The following is a 17,037-nucleotide window of genomic DNA, read 5'->3' on the forward strand; positions in this document are numbered from 1 at the left end:
TCTGGAGAGAGGAAGATTTTCCCTTAGTTGAGGAGGACCGGGTCAGAGACCACTTGGCCAAGCTGGACATTCATAAATCCATGGGCCCTGACAGGATGCACCCGCGAGTGCTGAGAGAGCTGGCAGATGTTATCGCTAGACCACTCTCCGTTGTCTTTGCAAGGTCATGGGGAACAGGAGAGGTGCCTGAGGACTGGAGGAAGGCTGACATCACTCCAATCTTCAAAAAAGGCAAGAAGGAGGACCCAGGGAACTACAGGCCGGTTAGTCTCACCTCTGTCCCTGGGAAGGTAATGGAGCGACTCATTCTGGATGTCGTCTCCAAACACATAGAGGAACAGGAAGTTATTGGAAGTGGTCAGCATGGATTTACCAAGGGCAAATCATGCCTGACCAATCTGATAGCTTTCTATGATGTTATAACGGGTTGGCTGGATGAGGGGAGAGCCGTAGATGTCATCTACCTTGACCTTAGCAAGGCTTTTGACACTGTCTCCCATAACATCCTCATTAGGAAGCTGAGGAAGTATGGGCTAGACGAGGTGACAGTGAGGTGGATCGAGAGCTGGCTGAGTGACAGAACTCAGAGGGTTGTGATCAGCGGCACAGAGTCCAGTTGGAGGCCTGTAACGAGTGGTGTCCCTCAGGGGTCAATACTTGGACCAATTTTGTTCAATATATTCATTAATGACCTAGATGAGGGGACAGAGTGTATCCTCAGCAAGTTTGCTGATGATACCAAGCTGGGAGGGGTGGCCGACACTCCAGAGGGCCGTGCTGCCATCCAGCGTGACCTGGACAGGCTGGAGAGCTGGGCAGAGAAGAACCTAATGAGGTTCGACAAAAGCAAGTGTAGGGTCCTGCACCTGGGAAGGAAGAATGCCAAACACCAGTATATGTTAGGGGCGGACATGCTGGGAAGCAGCTCTGAGGAGAAGGACCTGGGGGTCCTGGTAGACAGCAAATTATCCACGAGCCAGCAGTGTGCCCTTGTCGCCAAGAAGGCCAATGGCATCCTGGGCTGCATAGGAAAGACTGTGGCCAGTAGGTCGAGGGAGGTCATTCTCCCCCTCTACTCTGCACTGGTGAGGCCACAACTGGAGTACTGTGTCCAGTTTTGGGCTCCCCAGTTCAAGAGGGACAGGGAACTACTGGAGCGAGTCCAGCGTAGGGCAACAAAGATGATTATGGGACTGGAGCACCTCCCTTATGAGGAAAGGCTGAAAGAGCTGGGACTCTTTAGCCTGGAGAAGAGAAGGTTGAGGGGGGACCTGATTAATGTTTACAAGTATCTAAAGGGTGGGTTTAAGGAGGACGGAGCCAGGCTCTTTTCAATGGTTCCCAGCGACAGGACAAGGGGCAATGGGCACAAGCTAGAACATAGGAAGTTCCGTTCAAATACACGGAAAAACTTCTTTACAGTGAGGGTGACAGAGCACTGGAACAGGCTGCCCAGGGAGGTTGTGGAGTCCCCTTCTCTGGAGATTTTCAAGACCCACCTGGATGCAGCCCTGAGGGATGTGCTTTAGGCAATCCTGCTCTAGCAGGGGAGTTGGACTAGATGATCTCTAGAGGTCCCTTCCAACTCTGAAGATTCCGTGATTCCGTGAATTGCCCAGTCTTGCACCTAGGGAGGAACAACCCCACGCACTAGCATGTGCTGGGGGCCAGCCAGCTGGCAAGCAGCTTGGCAGAAAAGGACCTGGGGGTCCTGGTGGACACCAAGTTGAACATGAGCCAGTGATGTGCCTTTGTAGCAAAGAAGGTGACCAGTATCCTGGGCTGCACTAGGAAGAGTGTTACAGGTTGAGGGAGGTGATCCTTCCCCTCTACTCAGCCCTGGTGAGGCCACACCTGGAGCACTGTGTCCAGGTCTGGGCTCCCCAGTACAAGAGAGACAGGGACACACTGGAGAGAGCCCAGTGGAGGCCCACAAAGATGATGAAGGGACTGGAGCAACTCTCCTATGAGGAAAGGCTGGGAGAGCTGGGACTGTTCAGCCTGGAGAAGAGAATGCTCAGGGGAAACTCATCAATGTATAGAAATACCTGAAGGGAGGGTGCAAAGAGGATGGAGCCAGGCTCTTTTCAGTGGCGCCCAGTGGTAGGACCAGAGGCAACAGACACAAACTGAAACGCAGAAGGTTCCCTCTGAACATCAGGAAACACTTTTTTACTGTGAGGGTGACCGAGCACTAGCACAGGTTGCCCAGAGAGGTCGTGGAATCTCCATCCTTGGAGATATTGAAAAGCCATCTGGGCAACTAGGTCTGGGTGGCCCTGCTTGAGATGGGGGGTTGGACCAGATGACCTTCAGAAGTGCCTTCCAACCTCAACAATTCTGTGATACTTAAGAAATAGCCCGTCAAATTCTTGGATGACTTAATGAAAGAAATCTTTTTACTGCTGCAAAAAGGCTCTAGTTCAAAAGGCTGAAACAAAATGAAAAAATTCATTCCCTTCTATGATTTAAAGGGGATATATAGTTTGTTTTGCCAGATAATATAACTAAGCCAACTTGCAATCCAAAAACTAAGCAGTATTTATCCTAGTAAAACACTTTCAACTTTGCAAAGTCAGTAATGATAGAAGTCAAGTTATGATACCATACATTGCACAAAGATGTCTCAATAATGAAGTGTTTTTAAATATTAGGTGACAAACGAGAGACATTTTGCTCAGTTCAAAAATCCAAGACAAAAAATCTCTCTCAATACTTAACTGTTATTGGATATCAAATGGAGTTTTCACAACGGCATTAGTGACAAAAGGGTGAAGCTAGGGAGGCTAGAAAAAGTTGATTTTTTTTTTAAATGTCTTCTAAGATACAGGACAACCTTCTGCCAAAGCATATTATTTTAATGGAATTTGTATTTTTGGTGCTTAATGCTGGCTCACAAACCTGAATTTTCCTTTAACCTTATCTTTGTGCTCAGGACAGAAGCACCCTACATAACGTGAACAGACAGGATCAACACTATCTGCTGGTGGTCTTTCTACAGCAGACTACTAACTGACAACACAATTCTCCTGTTTCACTGGAATAAGACACAAACGTGGAGAAACAAGGTGCAGAGAATTTGCAACAGAACACAGACAAGAAGTCTAGAATTATTTCTACATGTCTAACGCCAGAACATAGCTTTGATTTCACAAAGAAGGCTTAGTGCTAGAGCAGGCATGCAAGAATACAATCGGCAGTAAAAGGAAACAGAGGTGCCACTGCCCTTTTGCTAAGATGATCTAAGTATTAACTGATGCCATTCAGAATTCCGCAAAGGAGTCTTTCATACAGGGATTTCAAGAGAGCCCTACTTAACAGTAAAAATAATTAAACATTTCTCACACTACTGACATAGCCCCATATGTGTACACACTTCACAGACACCTAACTAAAAAGCAGTGACATACCATCTCTCCCAGCATTACTGAAAGTGCCTATGTTCTGTGACCAACGCGTGGATATTCCCCTCTTTGTGAAAGGACAATGCCATCTCTGATCAAATGCACACCCAATTGAGGGCACCCACGTGTAGAGGGCAAGACGAATAAGGGCTGTGGGGTTTCCATAAAAAAGGACAGCAGGAGGCAAACTGTGGGATGCCAGAACAATTCATCCGGCCTACAGTCCAACCAACTAATTTCATGTGCTCTCATTTAAAAGGTAAGCATAGTGCCTATCAGACTTACTGGAAGCATGGTCAGTACAAAGCCAACCCAAACGCAACAGGTTGGCCACCCTCTCACAAGTTAAATAACCACCTAGCTATTATACAACATTGGTTTTAATACACTAGAGGAAAAGGGTACGCTGATACGCTGGAGGGAAGAGACACCATCCAGAGGGACCTTGACAGGCTTGAGGAGTGGGCTCATGCCAGCCTCATGAAGTTCAACAAGGTGAAGTACAAGGTCCTGCACCTGGGCTGGGGCAATCCTCAGTGTCAATACAGACTTGGACACGAATGGAATGAGAGCGGCCCCATGGAAAAAAAAAAAAGGACACAAGCCAGCAACGTATGCTTGCAGCCCAGAAAGCCAGTCATATCCTGGGCTGCATAACAAGAAGCAGGTGGAGGGAGGTGATTCTCCTGCTCTGCTCCACTCTCATGAGACCTCACCTGCAGTACTGCCTCCAGCTCTGTGGTCCCCAGCACAAGACAAACACAGACCTGTTAGAGTGGGTCCAGAAGAGGGACACAAAAATGGGGGGGCTCCCATTTGGGAAGACTAGAACACGTCTCCTGTGAAGACAGGCTGAGAGAGTTGGGGTTGTTCAGCCTGGAGAAGAGAAGGCTCCGGGGAGACCTTATAGTGGCCTTCCAGTACTTAAAGGGGGCTTATAAGATACATGGAGAGAGACTTTTTACCAAGACCTGTAGTGACAGGACAAGGAGCAGCAGTTTTAAACTGAAAGAGGATGGACATAAGGAAGAAATTCTGTACTGCAAGGATAGTGAGACACTGGAACAGGTTACTCAGAGAAGCCATTGATGCCCGATCCCTGGAAATGTTCAAGGTTAGGTTGGACGGGGCTTTGAGCAACCTGATCCATGGAAAGACATCCCTACCCATGGCAGCGGGATGGGACTAGATATTCTTTGAAGGTCCTTCCCAGCCCATTCTGTGATTCTATGATAACGTTCCATACATATGTAGTTCTCAACACCCTAGCAAAGAAGGAAGAAAATAACAAGCTGTATTTCAACTATGAAAGACCAGTGACATTGCAAAGTTGAGCCTCCACCAAGACCACCAGAGCTAGGCTAAAGTTTATCCTCATATGGGTTAATATGGATACATATACAGATTTCAGCGCAAATGTATCCTACTACAAAGACAGAAAACTCTGATGAAGACAGACGCTTTCAGCTGGACTTTCTTACCTGAATAAAGGTACAAATTTCACTCTCTTGGTTTAAACTTTTACATCCACATACTTCACACCAAGGAAACAGGTAAACCCCTTTGCATTAGCTGTCCTTCAATGCCCTTCCTACAATCTGTCTCCTCCCCTTTTCCAAGGGCAGACAGGTTCTCCCACTGTTCTCAGGAAACATTTCTCACTCAAGTCCAATAAACAGAAACACAAGAAGACTTGCAAGAACAAACTGGTGACTGAAGAACTAACAAGGACAGTTATACTCAATGTAAAAATAGTACTTGGTAGACACTAGCACTCAGATAAAAACAGCTAGTATACTATTCAGACAAATGAAGTGAAATGAAAACACAAGAACCAGAGCTCAAAATTTTCATCTGAAAATCACTTTCTCTCTCCCAAAATGAATTCATTACTTGAACAAAATATTAAAGCAGTTGCAAGAAAATACAAAAATCCTGCACAAAGAAAACTGTCTTAAGCTGCGCGAGGGCCCTGGAGTACTGTCAGGTTAGCAATGAACGGGTCCTCCTATTTCCAAAGAAGAAAGCAAAAGACAGGCAGAAGGAAGAAAAGAAATTTAAAGTTGATAAGAAAAACCCGTTTTCCTCAAAGAAGACAGCACCTTCCACAAGCAACCAATCAGAATATGCTTTAAGCTACATACTTTCCCCATACGCACATGCTATGAAAAGGTACAGTCACTGTAAGGAGCTTATGTGAACATTTCTATCAAGTCCACTAATTTTTTTAAGAAGGGTCTTTATACTACTCACTCATTTCAGCAATTACATGCAGTTTCACTTTCAGTTTTCCATATGCCATAGCCCTATGCTTTATTGGTTTTTAAGTATTACAGAAAGACAGACAGAGAACAGAAAGGAACCTTTAAATGAACTTACACAAAATAAGGCTGTGTGGAAAAATTATTAAACAGAAACCTTACACGAATCTGTGTGATGTTCAGCCCCAGAGCAACATGACCACTGTCTACACAGCAAGTACTCTCTGAGCATGCTATTAAAGTTTGAGGACTTGAGAGAGGCAGGAAAAAAAGATCAATCCTGCAATTAACCACGGGCCTATTTTTGCTCACGAGAGTCTATTATGTGCATCGATATTTATTTAATGGGCTCAAGCCATGACGGGGCGATATGAGGCAGAATCCCAAAGCAGCAATCAAAGTCCTGGCAGTAACTGTTACACTGAGGGCAGCATTACTTAGGAAAAAACCAATTATTTTTTTCAAGAAAATTTCACCTACGGACCTCAAACTTTCTGCTCAGCCCCACCGCCTCCGCTGCCAGGCGGCAACCTGACAAAGACCCGGCCGTGGCCCTGCGGCGGGTCGGGACAAACCCCGCCGCCACCCCGGGGACAGACAGGCCCGATGCTTCCCGCGGCCGCGCTACGGCGGAAGGTCACGGCTCCGGCCGGCGGGCAGGGAAGCGTGGCCGGACGCCCCCCCCAAGCCCCTTCGCGCTGCCACCGGCCAGCACCGAGGGGTGCCTGGAGGGCACCGGGCCGGGACCGAGGCAGCCGCCTCAAGCTCCGAGGGCGGGCGGAGGGAAGAGGCGCCGGTCGCCGGGGCGGAGGGGGCAGCAGAGGGTCCCCAGCGGCCTGGCGAGGGGAGGCGGCTCCGGGGCAGCGGGGCGCGCGAGGGCCGTTGGAGGCAAGCGGGCAGGAGCGCACTGCCGCCGGACGTAGGTGTCCCGCGCTACCCTCCCGCCTCCCGTCCCCCACTCACCGCCGCGGCCGTCCCCTGCCCCGCCGCCCCTTGCCCCCATCGGCGCCAGCCGCACGTACCCCCCGTCCTGGGCGAGACTCTTCCGCCTGCCGGGAGCGGGGGTGGGGGTGGGAGGTGGGGCTGAGACCCGCGAGCGACGCGGCCGTCCGCCAATCGGAAGCCAGCGCTGCCGCGTCACCGGAGGCCGGGTGAGGAAGGGGGCGCCACGATTGGCCGAGGCGGCCGCCCACGCCAGCCAGCGGCGGCAGGAGGGTCCGGCACAAGCCCCGCCCCTTTTCTTCCAGGGAGGGGGAGGCCGCGGCGGGGGCGGGGTCATGAGAGGGCGTGGTCCCGCATGGCCCCGCCCACCCCGCCCCACCCTCCGCTGCTCGTCCCGGCATCTCTCCCGGGAAAGCCTTTCGGAACGTTTCGGTTGCGAAGCGGCCGTGAATAGGCGTCCGCTTGAGACGTGGCTTTGAGCGTGCCCAAAACCAGGCCATCTGACCCAAAATTTCTGACCCTCTCTGGACTCTGTTCACGCTTCCCACAGGCAGGATTCACTTCTCTATTTCTGGCTTTCCAGACCATCCCTTGCCCAAGAACCGCAGGCACCTCCAGGAAGCACCATCTCCTCAGAAAATACAGAATTACAAAAGATTGGATGTCAAGATTTTAGAGATACTATGCCAAAACACTGCAGATGAATTTAAGTACTGAAGTTAGTAACTGTCTGGTCTTGAGCATTCACACTCAGATAACATTAAAAAAAAAGTACAGAGTCAGCCTGTGAAAAGCGAGAAGTAGAAATCTGAGAGTGGAACCGGATAAACAAAAAAAGAGGAAGGCATTCCAAGGAGACAGCTCACGAAGAGGAACACGGGGCCCTAAGGCAGAAAAGGTGCACTGTCGCTGTGAGACAGGCCCATAAAGAGGCACCAAATGGCAACAGAACATTCAGTTTCTCGTTAAACAGCAGTTAAGTTGTGACCCCATGAAATCCTACTCAAATTTAGGAGTTGTACCCAAAGTCGTCTACTCTCCATTACCCTCCTTTTTTCCTTCAGTTATACGTGCTCACTGTGTTCTACACGGCTTTTTCCATGACCACAACATCCTTGGGTAGGCCATTCCCCGTTTCTGCATGGAAATCTAATAAAATCTATAGGACTTAGAAGATGGTTCTCATACATCCTGCTTTCTGCCCTATGCCAAGCCAGTTCCACCAGCTCTGGAGCTAAGCCATGGTCTTCTCCTGAAGCAGCTCCTCCTTTCTCATTTTATCTGGCCCAGGTTATCCACTGCAGAGAGGACAATAGCAATGGTGGTTTCTTACTCGTGATGCTCAGCACCATACCATAAAGAAAAAGTTGGTGCTCATTGAAGAGGACCATAGCCTTTTTTGATAGTAATTCACATGTATCCACTCACCAACTTTAATTCCTATAAACGTGTGTGCCACCAACTTCTCACCCTCACCTGGAAGCATCACACGCTCTTTGCTTTCCCCTGAATCTCCTCTCTCCCTTCTGGGCCCTTCCTATCACCCCTCCCACCCCCACGCGTGCACACACACCTTTCTGTTTGCTCACTGGCTGAGCTCAGCTGTAGGAAGGTAAACTGTGTGGTCACCACACCCAGGGAAACACAACAGCTTTGAGGGAGACGCCACACACCCCCTTCTCCCCCCCAGTGGCAGCTTCTCCAACTAATAAAATTTACCACTTGTCTTTGTCCCTTAGAGCATGCCCTGTGCTTGCTTCTCCTGACTTTTATTCCTTCTCCTCCGAGCCTTCTCCATAACTCCACCTGTATCCCGAGAGCTGTTATTACTCTGAAACAGAATGATATTCAGCAGCCTGAACATTTACAGCATACGCAGAAACCCTTCAGTTTATAAGACAGCCTGAGACTTTACTTCAGACTCTGCTCTCGTGAGACCCCACCTGGAGTACTGTGTCCAGCTTTGGAGTCCTCAGCACAAGAAGGACATGGACCTGTTGGAACGAGTCCAAAGGAGGGCCACGAAGATGATGAGAGGGCTGGAGCACCTCTGCTGCGAGGACAGGCTGAGAGAGTTGGGGTTGTTCAGCCTGGAGAAGAGAAGGCTCCGAGAAGACCTTATAGCGGCCTCCCTAAAGGGGGCCTGCAGGAAAGATGGGGAGGGACTCTTTGTCAGGGAGTGGAGCAATAGGATGAGGGGTAACGGTTTTAAATTGAAAGAGGGTAGATTTACATTAGATATTAGGAAGAAATTCTTTCCTGTGAGGGTGGTGAGGCACTGGAACAGGTTGCCCAGAGAAGTTGTAGATGCCCCATCCCTGGAGGTGTTCAAGGCCAGGCTGGATGGGGCTTTGAGCAGCCTGGTCTAGTGGGAGGTGTCCCTGCCCACGGCAGGGGGGGTGGCACAAGATGATCTTTACGGTCCCTTCCAACTGTAAACCATTCTATGATTCTATAGCCTACAGCTGTGTGTCTTTTCCTTTTATTGGAAAGCACAAACACGTATAATTGTATAGCTTGCTAATAGTGCTTGCAAGAGCCATCAGACTGTTGGGCAAGAAACAGATTCCTTAAACTGAGAAAAACTGATACCTCTATTAGTATATCTTAATAATAAATAACAATATTTTCTCTTCATAGTAAGATGTCATCTAGATAAGCCTTACAAGCCACAAGCCACAGAGTAATTAGACCAAAACATAGGGACTTCTGGGAATAAGCAACATGTATTTGTATCTGGAATCAGCAATGATTTCATCCTTTTGAGGTCAGCAATAAGGTAACAGCCATCAAATTCAAATTAACAGTCTAGTGTCAGACAGAAAAATTACTTCTGAAGGCTATTCTCTTCTGGGTTCTTTCAATTCGTATGCAGTACTTGGTATTACTTGTTCTAGAAGTACTGACTAAATACTGCTCTTAAGATTTTGTGAGCTCAGAGCAACAAAAAAAATAGACCAGCCTTGCAAAAATATACTCCTCCACACACCTGGGGGAAATAAAAATTTAAATTATTTTTTTCATCATCGTTGCTGTAGTTGTTGAAGAAGTGGGTTTTTGTGCCTGGCAATTTTTCATGACAACAGTATACGGCTGATTTAAAGTGCTGAGTGTCAAGTCACATCTACTCCATTTAAAACCAATGAGTTTTAAAAGGAACATAAAAATCACTCGCTATGATGACTCATCCATTACTGCAACTTTAAACATTTAAACTGCTGATACTTATCTTCATTGTGAGCCAAAGTGGATTCCATCAAAGCTGGATTTACTGCAATCTGGTTTCTATTTACTCTTGTGCAATGAATTTGATTTGCAATTAGTTCTTTTTAAATCTGTCGCTGGATTAGTTTAAGCAGCAATGCAGATCCAATTCCTGTAGATCATAATGAGAATCAAAATCTGATCTTTTTAAGAGCACTATGTCAGTCAAAGGACTTCCATAAAAGTATGCTTAATTTACAGTTGTCATTAAAAGCAAGAATGCATAGATAAGTTATTGAAATAAACAGACATTCATACACGCAGCTGCTAAAACAAGTGAAAAGCTTATGAGGCCAAAGTCTTCTGGTATTGCCTGGTCTAACGCCATGATCTCAATTAATCATATCAAAGGAAAGGACAGCAATTTGAGCTCTTACTGAGACCCCAGACACAGAGGACTGCCATGGAACCTGATTTTTCTCCCCAGGCATTTAGATGGGGGCTTCTTATATGGCAGATCAAGACCACACACACATTTTGTTCCCGCTTCACCACTATTGAGGACTTAACTCCTGTGTCTGCAAGGCACCCATTATATCTTACCATCTTTGCAAACTTGGGGAGCCGCTGAAGATGACATTAATTACTGGCTGCCCCAACTGACCGATGCACCAGTAATATACCTCTGCCTCCTAACTGAATCTCGGCAGAAAGGAACTAATAGCCACGATCTAATCCTTTCAGCTAACACCAGGGCAGGGCACAGCACAAGCACCCCATTGGCTTGACCTAGGGCCAACAGATCAGCCTGCACATAACGCCATTCTCTTCACTTTTACCACCTTAATTCCTACAAAAAGGAAGCCAAGATTAACTCTATTCTCTAAAACATGACAAACACCTTGCCATTATTACTTATTTGCCATTTCACAGAGGCTTGAAAGCTCAGTGATAGGTAAAACCCATAGCATTTATCAATACATAAATTATATTCAACTATATTACTAGATTATACAATACCCTCTGACAAATGATACTTCAATTAACCCATTCTGCCAACAAACATAAATAATGTTCTGCCTGCACGTCAAGACTTTATCTATCTGAGCAAGAGCACGGAGATCAAAAGGAGCACATGCAGCGTTATCTCCCCAAAAAGTAAACCCATAAACCCAGCCTCTGCTGCTGCTGGGTCATCTGCCAAAGGACGGTGGTTGCCACCATCATCTATCTAGCTTCCATTTCTGAAACTCCTGAAGAGTGGAAATCCCCCTTCCGTGGCACACCAGAGCCTGCGGGACACCTTCCCACAGACCGGCAGGGCACAGCACAACTCCTGCACATGCAGAGACAGTGACAGTTGGAGTCACGGGGGCATCAGTGAGGAAGGGGGTCCGCACAGAAACGGATATATCCAGTGGCACCTTTTCAAAGGCAAAGTCCCCCAGGAAAATCAAATTGTGTGGGGAGCTGAGGGGTTACTGAAGATAAATAAATCCCTGGCATCATGGAGATTTTTCCAAGCCATTGCACAGAAACTTTAATAGTACAGCAGTATTTCACAATGAGCTCTTTAATGCCAATATTCTAAGATATTTAAATGGTGCAATTACTTTTGAAAATTAATATTCCATTCTCCTCTTGCCTCCAAAAGCCCTGTGACTGGGGTACAGTTTTGGCCAGTCTTCCTTATTTGCTGAGATGCTTTCTGAGACCTTGTGTGTTAAAAGCCAGATCCAAAAACGAATCTCCTGCAGAATGTACAGTCCAAGTCCAGACATCCAGAACCCTCCCTTCATTCCCATTTAATTTAACCTTGAAGAGATGAATGCACTTTTAAAAAAAGCATGAAACAGTTTATGAGCTGTAAGCATTTAAATAAGAAAGGATAAAGGTCGAACTAACAGGGCACAGCGAGACTTTTACTTCCACTTTGTCCTTAACGTGTTTTTCTTATGCCTCAGTTTCACCTTTTGAAGAGATAACAGACTCTAAGTGATTAAACTCTACGCTAAAGCAAAGTGTTAATTTTAAGCAGCAGTAAAATGAACTGCAAGAGGATAACTGAATTTATTTGTTTCTTAACAACATTTACAAATAAATCAATTAAGCACTTGCAAATGCACATCAGACAACCCAATTCCTTTTAACTGGTGTAACAGTGGACAGCTGGATTTTACATCTTCAGTGTACCTGAAATTTCTCTAGTGCTACAAGTTTCATTAATAAAGCGCATTCAAAATTTTGACGAGACAGATGAATTAGTATTATCTTATTTCAATGTAGGTTTAACCACTTAAATAGAGAAGACTTCCACCCAAACCTTTTAACATTTTCCACTTCATTTTCCTTTGTGTCTGAATTAGAAGCCTCTCTGTTTTCCATCAGTGCTTCGTAAGTCTTTTGTGCTCGAACAATTTCTTTGTCTGCACTGAAGTGCACCATTTGTCTGCTCAGAATAGGAACGACTAAATTGAAGTTGTCGATTCTTTTGTTTAGTTTCCTGATATCTTCTATAAATTGCTCACAAATACGATTCCATTGCTTTTGCCTGTACGGTGTCATTGGCCCTCCAAGCTGACTTCTAGATGCCACTATATTCTTCCGTAACCGCTCAATGGTTTCCCGTATTTCTTTCTGCAACAGGATCCACTCTGGCTGGTACCCATTGTCTATCAGAATCCTGTTCAAGTTGTGAGTCATGGGGTCGATATGTGGACAGTCGGAAAATTTCTGCAAAGGTTTTCCTTTGCCACTGAGGTTGTCAAAGTCTCCTTTCGCCATCGACTCTTGGATGAGGTCCTCAACCAACCGTTCGACCGCCTGCGTTATTTTCACCTTTTTGCTCTCCCTCACATCTTTGGCTTTCATTAGGTCAGTCCCAGCATACTGGCTTTCAAGTCTCTGCTTCCGGTACTCCAACACTTGCTCAGTAGCACGGTCTACTCGGAACTGCATGTACTGCTTTTCTCTTTGGCTTGGGGTCCCAAAACCAACGCCTTCAAAACTCAAGTAGTGTCTATGCTGCGGTGCTTTTGGTTTGAACTGGTCTTCCTCCTCCTCATTGTTCTCATTTGATTTCTTTTTGGTCGTCACATCGCTCAGCACGACCCTGTACGCTTCTTCTACTTTCATAAATGCTTCGGAATCAGCTGTGGCAGAACCGCTGTCTGGATGGTATTTTTTGGCAAGACTTCGATACGAGTTTCTGATATCATCAAGGGAACAACCTTCCTCAAGCTCCAGAATTTTGTAAGAGTCCTTGACATTCCTTTTTGGTTTGTAACCCGACAACATTCTGCTGCCACAAATGTAGGGCAACGGCTTCAGGTTTCTTGGAATCATTGCTTGACGTACCATTAAATGATGCCCTATGCTGTTAGTCAGCATGACACAAAGCCACTTTCAATTTCTTCAGATGCAGCTACATTATAAACAATGACCTATAAACACATTTTTATAAAAATTGTGTTAAACATGGTTTTCAAAAGAACTTACATGATTTAAGTCTTACCTTTAACTTGTTATATTATTTAAAGAAATCGCTACAAAATTTCAGGGTAGAATACAACGTTATTTGCTTTTACAGGCTAATATAAAAATCTGCATTTCTTATTAATTACTATTTTAGTAGTAGTATTACAATGTAAATGAAAATTAATTCACATTATAGTTTTCTCCTGGTATAGCAACAGTAGGATAGGTTTTTTTGCACTGCAGAATTCCCAAAAGGCCAAAGCTTTATTGCCTTTCTGCAAACTCAGTGCAATGTAAACTGGAAATATGCTTCACATTGAGCGGTAATTCTACAGAAACAAATCTATCCCTTTCCCTCTGTACAATGACATTCAGCCATTAACTGAATTTTCTATTCACATACATCAATTCCTTAAGATCTACTACTTGGTGCATTCTTGAATGGTTTCATTACAGTACCCTTCTGGTATTTCACAGCAATAACTGAAGTAGCACTCTATAGATTCATATAGATTAACTCTTGTATCCCAGCTGGGCTCTCACATCCTAGTGGCCAATCTCCTTCACTTGTGCCAGGTAAGGTTATAAACAGATCAGATCAGATCAATAGCAGACAGTATCTCATTCTGTCAGGTATATCAGTGCTTCTGAATTATTCTGGGAAACAGCAAAAGGAACACCTTCAGCAAACAACGTTAAGTCTTCTCGTAAAATCAAAGGCAGAAAAATATCATACAAACCGCACACACTTTACACATCAGCTAACTCCTCTTTATTAATGAAAACCCTACGACAAATGCCACATACACAGTGCTCAAGAATCTCTTTTTGCAGATTCATCGGTGACTGCAACAAAGCCTTTGCTGACTTCCTTTCCAAACAAAAATTAGGTTAAATCAAGGTTAAGCTTAAGGAACAGACAGTGTTCATGTGTTCTGTATATACCAAACTGCCCTTCTACACTAACGCACCTGAAGAGAAGGGAAAGCAGATGTGCCTGGGACTGGATGAAAGACTGGATCAATCCTGAATGTTTTCAGTTGATTTTGATCCAGGTAAGGTATTAAATCATCAGCTTGTTGTTGTTATAATGGACCTTATCAGTATTTTTGTAGGGCTTTTTTTTTGTTGTTTAGTTTATGATACAGAGTATACCTATCCTTCTAGGTGGTTGGCAAAGATACTAATTTAGCTCCATACGGCCACAAAACTCCAAATAACTAATACTTAAATGGAAAGATCAAGGAATACGCTCTTGAAATTCAACATACTGACTGGAAGCAGACTCTCTCATAGTTCTGTAGACTTGACTTGAATGTATTTGTGCTTAAAAACAAACTGTATCGAGCGCTACGTATGGCTCTCAGCCCACGGCACCAAAGGATGCCGTGTTGCCGTCTGTGGGTGGGTGTGTGGGTGGGTGTGGGTGTTATTCCCCAGCCGTTTGACTTCGGCTCTACCCACCGCGACTCGGTAAAAAGGGGGCGGACAAGGCCCCCCTACCGCCCCCCACACACGCGCGCTGGGGCTGTCGGAGGAGTCAGCCTTCCCCTCCGCGGCTCCCCGCTGCCGTTACAGCCCCAACGGCTGCCCCCCAACCGCCGCCCCGCGCGGGCTGCGGGGACAAGGAGGGGCTCCCGCCCCTGAGGCGATGCGCCACAGGAGGGCCGAGGAACGCAGTTACCGGCATCTCGTGTGTCGTGTCCCCCCCCCGCGCTTAACGGCCGTTCTGTGGGGCTGGGCGAGGGGGGAACGACTCCTCGCACCATGACACGCTCTTTTTCGCCCCGAGCCCCGCCGCCCACTAGCCCCCGCCTCACCTGCTCCCTGCCGCCGCCCGCCCTTCCCCCTCCCGCACAGGGAGGTAGGCCCGAGGGGGCGTGGCAAGAGCCAACGACAGAGGAGGAAGAGGAAGGGCGACTGCTTTCACCCTTCGCTCAAGGACGTCTCCTAACGGCAGGAGGAGCGCCCGAGCGGGGGCGCATGTGCGGGCGGGAAGGCCGGCCCGCCCCCACGCCACTCGCCAGCGGAGGGAGCCCCAAGCCTGCCGTAGCCGCCGACCGGCAGAAGGCGGAAGGGCGGGTTGCCACGGCGCCTGCGCGGGTGGCCGTGGCGGGCCGGGCGGCTGGGGCATGCGCAGTGCGGCGGGGCCGGGGGAGGGTGGTGGTTTGCGGCCCGGCGGCGTCGAAGATTGTGGTGGGGCTGTGGCGCCAACGGCCCTCGGTGAGGGTTTGTGGAAGGCACGGTTTTTATTATGAAAAATAGTGATCTCTCCTATGAGGACAGGCTGAGAGAGTTGGGGTTGTTCAACCTGGAGAAGAGAAGGCTCCGCGGAGACCTTATAGCGGCCTTACAGTACCTAAAGGGGGCCTACAGGAAAGCTGAGGAGGGACTTTTTAAAAGGGTATGTCATGGTAGGACGAGGGGTAATGGCTTTAAACTGGAAGAGTGTAGAGTTAGATTAGATGTTAGAAAGAAATTTTTCGCTGTGAAAGTGGTGAGGCACTGGAACAGGTTTCCCAGGGAAGCTGTGGATGCCCCATCCCTGGAGGTGTTCAAGGCCAGGCTGGATGGGGCTTTGAGCAGCCTGGTCTAGTGGGAGGTGTCCCTGCCCATGGCAGGGGGTTGGAACTAGGTGGTCTTTAAGATCCCTTCCAACCTTCCATCGTATGATTCTGTTAAATCCTTTGTGAGATGTACGCTTATACATGTAGACCTTAACTGCTTTTTAGCCTTCATTCTCCTGAATGAGTTCCACCTTATTAGAGGAAAAGTTCCCCTGCTGCTTCACAGGCTTGTGTCACAGCTTCCCCTGCAGCTTTCACCTGACAAAGGCTTGGGCTCTCACAGCATTCTCCTTGCCGATAACACGGTTGTCAAAATGCTCTGAAGGCCTCTGAGCAGCCGTGTTAAGCAGTGGAGTAAGCTGGCATTCACAGGCCTCACTCAAAAAGGCAGTGCCAGACCTGTAGTGACCCAGGGCTCCCAGCCTCTGCTGTGTTGCTGCAGGGCAGGTAATGCCTGTTAGGTTTTCCTGCGGCCTCCATGTATGGCATCAGCTGGCTGTCGGGGAATGGCAACTTCAGCTAAAGAAACCCCAAGCTAAAAAGCGGTTCTCATCCTCAGCCTGGAAAGGAGGACCCAGATGCAGGCCTAGCAGATGGAAAACAAATCATTTGTTCTGTCCCTGAGCACTCCGACTATTATTAAAAAACAAACAAACAAAAACGTTGTGTTTTTTGTTAATGGTACTTAGTGGGGTTGTTGTCCCTAAATAAGAGTTCTTCACCCGGTGTGCAAAAACCAATCAACACACTGAGTTGAAATATTTGTCTTTATTGCAAGTCTGCAGAATCATGTGCCAGGCATTTAACAGCAGCCAGCATGCTGCACATTTCTGACAATCCAATATTTATAGTGATAAGATACAGCTGATCGATGAGCTACAGTTCCTGTACCATCCCTCATCGTACATATGTGTTCAAGTTAATGTTTTAAACATTTTGGGAGTTCCCCTTAATTATTGTGTTCATTATTTACAAGAGGGTGTGCATTTTAGTATTACAACCTCCTAAGGCTCTTCTCTTAGACACTGTTATGTAGACTCCACTCCAAAGACTCTACGTCTTGTCATCCCATACTTAGATCAGAGACCAGGAATGTACTCCCTCCATGGGCCTTGTTCCCCTTCAGTAAGCTCTTGATACAGTAATCCTTCAGCAATTCATTTTCTTTGATCTAACTTTCAA

General features: G+C 46.9%; 2 protein-coding genes across 4 annotated transcripts in view; both read right to left on the reverse strand.

The window, feature by feature from the left end:
- Nucleotides 1-6,792, reverse strand: part of TMEM50B (transmembrane protein 50B) — a 17,613-nt gene extending 10,821 nt beyond the window's left edge. The window contains exon 1 of one of the 3 annotated variants that reach the window (XM_074601171.1): nucleotides 6,629-6,724. The gene's annotated coding sequence lies outside the window, so the exon portion shown is untranslated. Of the gene's footprint in view, nucleotides 1-6,628 lie in introns of all 3 variants that reach the window. The other 2 variants (XM_074601181.1, XM_074601190.1) reach the window with 2 other exon arrangements.
- A 5,065-nt stretch (nucleotides 6,793-11,857) lies between these two features.
- On the reverse strand, nucleotides 11,858-15,389 carry DNAJC28 (DnaJ heat shock protein family (Hsp40) member C28). The gene is made up of 2 exons (XM_074601257.1): nucleotides 15,109-15,389; nucleotides 11,858-13,254 (listed from the first exon to the last, which is right to left on the reverse strand). Exon 2 carries the CDS (start codon nucleotides 13,199-13,201, stop codon nucleotides 12,089-12,091), a length of 1,113 nt encoding a protein of 370 aa, XP_074457358.1. The 5' UTR covers nucleotides 13,202-13,254; nucleotides 15,109-15,389; the 3' UTR covers nucleotides 11,858-12,088.
- Nucleotides 15,390-17,037: the final 1,648 nt, after the last annotated feature.

Source organism: Larus michahellis, chromosome 1 (assembly GCF_964199755.1).
Source record: "Larus michahellis chromosome 1, bLarMic1.1, whole genome shotgun sequence".
NCBI classification, from domain to species: Eukaryota; Metazoa; Chordata; class Aves; order Charadriiformes; family Laridae; genus Larus; species Larus michahellis.

Coding starts and splice junctions, on each gene's coding strand:
- DNAJC28 (XM_074601257.1), bottom strand. CDS start 13,201: ATGCTGACTAACAGCATAGGGCATCATTTAATGGTACGTCAAGCAATG.